This window comes from Bufo bufo, chromosome 1 (assembly GCF_905171765.1).
Source record: "Bufo bufo chromosome 1, aBufBuf1.1, whole genome shotgun sequence".
In the NCBI taxonomy this organism is placed as follows: Eukaryota; Metazoa; Chordata; class Amphibia; order Anura; family Bufonidae; genus Bufo; species Bufo bufo.
In genome coordinates this window covers 608,989,140-608,997,599 of record NC_053389.1, presented here as the reverse complement: position 1 = coordinate 608,997,599, position 8,460 = coordinate 608,989,140, and the positions used below count along the sequence as shown (strand labels likewise).

The window sequence follows — 8,460 nt, the reverse complement described above, 5'->3', positions numbered from 1 at the left end:
CAGAAGGCATTCCGTTCCATTTCCATGATGCACACAAAAACGCTGCAAGCAGCATTTTCAGTGAGTCATGGGATACGGAGCAAGACGGGTCCGGCTTGAAACACATTATAAGTCGGTGGTGCTGGATCCGTTTTTTCAGACACAAATAAACTGATCCAGCACCCATCGACTTACAATGGATTTAGTGCCAGATTAGTCTTGTTCATTTGGGAGATAATACAACCGGATCCGTTCTGAATGGATGCAGATGGTTGTATTATATACCGGATGTGTTTTTGCTGATCCCCTGACAGATCCAGCAAAAACGCAGATGTGAAAGTAGCCTGAGACCTCAATTACAATTTGTCCAACATGCACTCGGTCCTGCACTAAAAAGATTAAAATAGTTGCAACCCAGTTAGTTCATAAGTTTATTTGTAGGAATGTAAATTTCCATGCAGACTAAGGTAGCGATGTAGGGCAGGATGTATAAATTCTTATTTAACGTATGTCTATATTACATTATTGTAGATACATTTTAAAACGTTTTAACTTTAGATAATGCACTTTATTCTTGTGAAGTTGTCCAAAGAGATCTGTAGCTTTATATAAAATATTTATTTGTCAGACCTGAAGAAGATAGTTTATTTTCACTGCACTCTTCTTAGGATGATTCAAAGACTGGACAGCATTTTGGCTTGGTACTGGAACTTCATTTTTGATGTTCTTGTGAATAGAAAGCTTCTACATCTGTAGTGTACTTGTCTAAGACGGCATGTCGCTTTATCTTCATGGTTGGCCCTAAAAACAGTTGGTGGGAATAAAAAACATGTAAGCATAGTGTAATATGATGACCTGTGTCTATAAAGATCTGATACAAGTCAAGGCGGTGCAGATTAGGAGGATGACCAATGGGAGACTCTCAGATACTATAAGAAATAAGGTACTAGGATCTCACCCAGTTCACCTCCCGCTATTGAGAAGTCCTTGGAGAGGACTGTCCATTTCTGAATACGCTGAGCATTTGACACCGCTTCGCTGTTGACCTTGTCAATGCCTTCCTGAATAGCTCTGTACACAGCCTTGTCTTTCAGTCCAACAATAGCAGATACTGTTGTTGCTTTACTGCCAGCTTCATGACAAAACTCTATTGCTTCTGGGGTAAGTTTATCCAATTGTTCCAAAGTATCTGGGTCCTCAGTGCTCTGGACAGAAATATAAAAAATGGTATTACGTGTTGTAGATATAGGTGTATAGCTGCTACCTGTTGAATAAAATACCTTGAGGGTAAGAAGCATGGACAGAAATTTTCTTCGATCTCCAATAAGCACTGCATTGCTGACAATTGATAGATGTCTTTTTACAGCATCTTCAATGGGGATGGGAGGAATGTTCTCTCCACCAGCAGTGATGATCAGCTCTGCTTATACAAAAGATAACATAACAATGGGCAATATTTGAGAACCTGCCAATGCCAGTATAAAGGTACCCATACAAGTATAGGGTGTATTTAGGTTTTGAATCCAGCCAAACATAACCTTAACCTGCTTGTGTACAGGGAGCTTAAAGAGGACCTTTCATGGGTCCAGACTTTATAAGATAAGTAGCACGTTAGGTAGGGCATAAAGCAGGGATCCTATAGTGCTTACTATTATTCCTGGGCGCTGCTCCGTTCGCCCGCTGTGCCCTCCGGTATTTACTCCGCTAAATACTAGCATCGGAACAGGGAGGAGGAGGAGACGCCAGGGTTTCTCAATGGGCGTCTCCTTCTCCCTGGCTGTAGCGCTGTCCAATCGCAGAGCGTCACCAGCCAGGGAGAAGGAGACGCCCCCTGAGAGACTCGGTCTCCTCCTCATTGTTCCTCATTATAATACAAGGCGCCAAAATCAACGGGGGGCCCAAGCGGATAAACGGGGGGGGGGGGGGGGGGGTGGGTGTCTTTTGAAAAATGGCCATGACATCAGTGGGGGCCGCCCTCTAAGGTAACACCCTAATTAGACTTTTGCAAAACTGATGAAAAGTCCTCTTTAAAGAGTAACTAAACTTTTATTCAACATTTTTATTTTAACTTCCCAAATGCCCTAATAATTTTTCTAATATACTTTATTAATTGATTTTGACTTTTTACTAAAGAAATTTCCACCTAAAGATCTAATTTCAACCGTGCTTTAAATTCACTATTCTGGCACACAGACTCTGCATTGTATCAATGGGGCCACAATGAACAGTGTACAGGCAGGACAGTAAAGTAATTAACACTGAAGAGGACAGTATACTACTACAGAGGGATCTGGATAGATTGGAAGCTTGGGCAGATAAGTGGCAGATGAGGTTTAACACTGACAAATGTAAAGTTATGCACATGGGAAGGAATAATGCAAGTCACCCATACATACTAAATGGTAAAACACTCGGTAATACTGACATGGAAAAGGATCTAGGAATTTTAATAAACAGCAAACTAAGCTGCAAAAAACAGTGTCAGGCAGCTGCTGCCAAGGCCAATAAGATAATGGGTTGCATCAAAAGGGGCATAGATGCCCGTGATGAGAACATATTCCTACTACTTTACAAATCACTGGTCAGACCACACATGGAGTACTGTGTACAGTTCTGGGCTCCTGTGAACAAGGCAGACATAGCAGAGCTGGAGAGGGTCCAGAGGAGGCCAACTAAAGTAATAACTGGAATGGGGCAACTACAGTACCCTGAAAGATTATCAAAATTAGGGTTATTCACGTTAGAAAAAAGACGACTGAGGGGAGATGTAATTACTATGTATAAATATATCAGGGGTCAGTACAGAGATCTATCCCATCATCTATTTATCCCCAGGACTGTGACTGTGACGAGGGGACATCCTCTGCGTTTGGAGGAAAGAAGGTTTGTACACAAACATAGAAAAGGGTTCTTTACGGTAAGAGCAGTGAGACTATGGAACTCTCTGCCTGAGGAGGTGGTGATGGTAAGTACAATAAAGGAATTCAAGAGGGGCCTGGATGTATTTCTGGAGTGTAATAATATTACAGGCTATAGCTACTAGAGAGGGGTCGTTGATCCAGGGAGTTATTCTGATTGCCTGATTGGAGTTGGGAAGGAATTTTTTATTCCCCTAAAGTGAGGAAAATTGGCTTCTACCTTACAGGTTTTTTTTGCCTTCCTCTGGATCAACTTGCAGGATAACAGGCCGAACTGGATGGACAAATGTCTTTTTTCGGCCTTATGTACTATGTTACTATGTTACATTGCTGCTCCTGCCTTTGCCCCATGAGGTTGGCTAAATGCTGTCATGGCACATTGTTACAGGGTACTGATTAGCTAAGCGGAGCGGGATCCTGCCTGTGTCTGCTTCGCTAAGCTAAAAGGCATTTAAAAAAAAGAAAAGAAAAAAAAAAAAAAAGTTTAATAAAAGTTTAGTGCCTCTTAACTAGTTAGACAAAACAATGTGTCATAATACAGAAAAGCTTAAGAAAATGGATCACATATATTTTTAACTAATTAAAGATGGGTACTCACATTCATTATTTCTAATGTGTTTTATTTTATGATTGTTATGTATTTAATTTTATTTTGACCCTTGACCTCTGTGGGTGCAGGAAGAGAGCGAGTTTAAATTGCCACCTCCGACCAGTGTTTTCTGTCCTTACAGCGGTAAGGGCAGAGAGTCCTCCCTGACATTGTCAGGGTGGCAAAGAAGGTTTCGTTTTAATTTTTTACTTATCCAGGTTGGTGACATTGGGGGCATGTGCTTTCCTTGCACCTTACCCTGCCCTGGATTCCTCTGCTTGTCCGCGGTCCCGTACCAGTGCTGGGCAGAAGAAACTTGCGGCACTCGCTCCTGTTAATTGGCCTGCTGACTTCAGAACATAGTTCTGTGAACGCAGTTTCCCTTTCCCTGACTGAGTGGGAAAAAGCCCTGGCACTTGTGTCTACGTGCGGACACATCTCTGGCGCATGATGTCACTACAGTGTAAATTATTTGTTGGGTAAATGAGCTTTAATTCAATTTCCCAAGCCTCATGTCTTCACAAAAAAACTATCATTAAAAAAAGAAAGTAACTTTTTTTTTTTTCAACCACAGAAATACTGCATGGTCAGAAAAGCAATGAGAATTCTGGGTCTTCCGACCTCATGCATATTTTCAGTGGCATGGAGTTGACTACACACTTGAACTTTACAAATGTGGATTCTAAGCAAATTGGACAAAAAATGATAATCCCTGGACAACAGAATTCCCACAGTAGGACAAGTCAAATCATCTGTGAACTGGTGGCGGAAAACATCGAACCTGGCCTAGGGAATTGTCTGGCAACAGAATCCAGCAGTGCAAATACAGGCTGACGCAAGCAAGACAGGTTGGGGAGCTAAAGTAGAAAACCATTGATATCAAGGCATTTGGTCTCGTGATGAAAGCAGCAGCTCTTCCAACTATCGAACTCAGCTGCCTAGGAAACAAAAAAGGCAGAACATCGCTTCAAAGGAGAGCACATAAGGATCTTCTCTGGCAACACAACGACAGTGGCATATCTAAAACACCAGGAGGGGGGAACAAGATCAGAAAGGCAGCATATTCTGTTGGGCAGAGGTAAAAGTTCACCGTATCTAAGCAATTCACCTCAAGGAAACCAAGTAGCAGACTTTCTCAGTTGGAAAACATTACACCCAGGAGAGTAGGCTTTAAAACCCAAGACATTCCAGATGACTAGACAGATGGGGCCTCCCGCAAATAGACCTGTTGGTATCCAGAACAAATGCTGAGGTCCAGAAATGTTCCCTAAATCCCAGAGAAAAGCCATGGTAAGTAGATGCCTTCTCTCTAACTTGGACATTGGAACTGCCATATGCATTTCCTCCTTTCCCGTTGATCCCAAGGACCAAACCAAAGTTTTTTTAAGATCCGGTGACATTGATTCTAATCACTTCTTACTGGCCCAAAAGGAGCTGGTTTGCTCTTAAAAACAGATACCCCAGACAGACCACTGGATTCCTTCCTCTCCAGGAGGACATAATATCTCGGGGACTCGTCGTTCATCCAAATCCCAAAATATTTTAATTGATGGCTTGGGTCCTGAGGGCGTGATACTAAAACAACAAGGTCTGTCAGACAGAGTAATATCTACAGGTGAAAAATTTGAATATCGTGCAAAGTTCATTTATTTCAGTAATGCAACTTAGAAGGTGAAACTAATATGAGATAGACTCATTACATGCAAAGCGAGATATTTCAAGCCTTTATTTGTTATAATTTGGATGATTATGGCTTACAGCTTATGAAAACCCCAAAGTCACAATCTCCGGTACCCTTTGCTCAGGGGGTATGGATTAATTAGATGACTAGAGTGTGACACTTTGAGCCTAGAATATTGAACCTTTTCACAAAATTCTAATTAAGTTGCATTAATGCAACTCCTTTTAAATTTCATTAATGAAATAAATGAACTTTTGCACGATATTATAATTTTTCGAGTTTTACCTGTACTCTGAAGGCTAGCAGTAAAAAGGTTACTCCTGCCATATACCTAAAAATGTGGAAAAGATTCGTTAATTTCTAACGATAATTTGTTTTCCCTTAGTCCTAACAGCAGCACAGATGGGGGTTAACTGCCCCCTGTGGACTGGTAGGACTGGCGGAATTTTTAATGAGCCCAAGAACCAATAACAAAAGTTCCCACTCCCTCAAAAGGAGGGAACTACCCCCCAACCACCGTGTTTTCAGCAAGCATACGTAATTAGGGTGGGAAATTTGTGTGCTGCTGTTAGGACTAAGGGAAAACAAATTATCGTTAGAAATTAACTATTCCCTTATGTCCTACCATCAGCACAGATGGGAGATAACAAGAAGAACCCCTAGGGAGGGCTTTCCTGCCTGGCAGAATCAAGAATGGTCTGCCCAAAGGCCGAAAACTCTGCAAACTTCGCACCAACTCTGTAGTGCGAGATAAAGGTTGATTCGGAGCTCCAGGAAGCCGACTTGCAGATTAGCTCTAAGGGAAGTTGGTTTCTTTCTGCCACTGAGGTTGAAACGGCCCTAGTAGAATGGGCTTTAACGAACTCTGGAGGGTCCAGAGTTTGAGACAGAAAAGACTCCCTAATGGTTTCCTTGATCCAGCGACTAATGGAAACCTTAGACGCTTTACGGCCTTTAGATTTACCGGCAAACAGGATGAAGAGATTCTCATCAATCCTGAACTCCCTGGACCTATCCACATAGGTCTGGAGGCATCTCGAGATGTCCAGAGGATGTCTGACAGGAACATCGGAGGAGGCGGAAGAAAATAAGACTGGTAAAGAAATTACCTGATTGATATTCTGAAAGGATAACACCTTAGGTCTGAAGTAGGGTAAGAATTTTAGGAGAACCCGGTCCTGCAAAAAGGTTATATATGGATGCAGAGCCGAAAAGGCTTGTAACTCTGAAACCCTCTTAGCTGAAGTCACAGCTAACAAAAAGACTGTCTTTAAGGTGACAAACTTGAACCCGACCTCCTCCAATGGCTCAAAGGGTGGAGATGCTAACCCATTGAGCACTACTGAAAGATCCCACTGAGGATTGGGTCTCAGTATTGTAGGCCTCAATCTCTCAGCTCCTTTAAGGAAGCGTTTGATGAGCGGGTCCCGAGAATATGGCCTGTTTAAACAGGCCGAGATGGCAAAAACTTGTACCTTCAAAGTGGCTGGAGCAAGGCCCTTGTCTAGTCCATCCTGAAGGAACTGTAGTATGGCGGAAAGGGGCGGATCTTCAGACGCCACCTGGTTAGAATCACACCATAAGGTGAATATTCTCATCACTCTGGAGTAGGCCTTCTTAGTGGATTCCGCTCTTGAATGTGACAATGTTCTCAGGACCGCCTCAGAGAGCCCTTCTACTCTGGGAAGGGACTGATCAACCTCCAGGCTGTCAGGTTAAATCTGGGCAGAGATGTGTGTCCCACGACACCAGGGTCTGCTCCGGGGGGAGTCTCCAGTATTGTCCCCGACTCATCTGAATGAGCTGGGTAAACCAGGATCTCTTGGGCCAGAACGGAATGATGGCTATTACCGAGGCCTGATCCTGACGAATCTTCATCAATACCCTCGGTATCATGGAAAAGGGAGGGAAGATGTAAGCCAGCCTGAACCTCCACGGTATCGACAGAGCATCTATCGCCAGGGGGTTGTCCTCCCTGTATAGAGAGCAGAACCTTTGTACCTTGGCGTTGAACCTGGTTGCCATGAGATCCACCTCCGGTAATCCCCATCTCAGGACTATCTGCTTGAAGATCTCCGGAGGCAGAGACCACTCCATGGTCGGTAATCCGCGGCTTAAACGATCTGCAATCATGTTGAGGGACCCCCGAATGTGGGTGGCAGATAGATGGGATAGGTTCAACTCTGCCCACCGTAGAATTACCCCAATCTCTGCAAGAAGGGGTAGGGATCTCGTGCCTCCCTGTTTGTTTATGTAAAGAACAGCAGTCATATTGTCTGACTGTACTTTCACCGCTTTGCCCCGGATTTGAGGGGCGAAGTGAAGGAGGGCTAGCCGGATAGCTCGCATCTCTCGGAGATTGGAGGAGAGACGCTGCTCCATAAGAGACCAAGTTCCCCGAACTGTGGAACCGTCTAGATGAGTGCCCCAGCCTACTAGGGATGCGTCTGTAGTCAATATGAGGCAAACTGGTTGGGTCATAGACTTCCCTGCAGGGAGATGGAACCACCATCTCAGGGAATTTCGAGTTTGGGAGGATAGAGAGTATAGGGAATCTAGCCCCGTAGGGCTGCCGTCCCACTTGTTCAAACCTTCTGTTTGAAGAGGGCGAAGGTGCCATAATGCCCAAGGGACTGCATCTGCAGCCGCTGACATGAGCCCCAACATCTTCATGAGAGTCCGAATGGATACTCGTCGTGGTACCCATAAGAACCTTGCCAGGTCCTGTACCCGGGACATCCTTTCAGATGTCAACTGAAGAGACATCTCCACAGAGTCGATTATGAAACCTAGATATTGTATTGAAGTCAAAGGGCTCACATTCGATTTCTGCCAGTTGATGATCCACCCTAGGCGGAGCAGAAAGGAAATTGCCAAATGAAGATGGTGGGTGAGAACTGGAATGGTGGCCGCCAAAAGGAGCCAGTCCTCCAGGTAAGGGACAATGGTCAGTCCTTGAAGTCTCAGAGCTGCCACCACCTTGGTGAAGATAAGGGGGGCGCATGAGATCCCAAAGGGGAGAGCGGCAAACTGGAAATGCCTGAGAACCCCGGAAATCTGGACCGCGATCCTGAGATATTTCCGAGACGCGGGATGGATCGGAATATGGAGATAAGCATCCTTGAGATCCAGTGTGGCCATCACATCTCCGAGTTTGAGAATGTGGCTGACTGACCTTATGGTTTCCATACGAAACCTTGGTCTCTTTATGAATCGATTGAGATGTCTTAAATCGATTATCATCCGGAGATCGCCTGTCTTTTTGGGAACCAGAAATACTGGTGAATAGATCC

General features: G+C 44.1%; 1 protein-coding gene across 6 annotated transcripts in view; it reads right to left on the bottom strand.

Annotated features, from left to right (window-relative positions):
- Positions 1-385: 385 nt before the first annotated feature.
- The window catches only part of ACSBG1 (acyl-CoA synthetase bubblegum family member 1), a 99,479-nt gene continuing 91,404 nt past the window's right edge, over positions 386-8,460 (bottom strand). For all 6 annotated transcript variants that reach the window (XM_040413638.1, XM_040413635.1, XM_040413637.1 and 3 more), the window contains 3 exons: positions 1,260-1,399; positions 938-1,184; positions 386-780 (listed from right to left, as the gene is read on the bottom strand). In XM_040413638.1, coding sequence (XP_040269572.1) covers positions 692-780; positions 938-1,184; positions 1,260-1,399 — 476 coding nt within the window. In that variant the 3' untranslated portion in view covers positions 386-691. The remainder of the gene's footprint in view (positions 781-937; positions 1,185-1,259; positions 1,400-8,460) is intronic.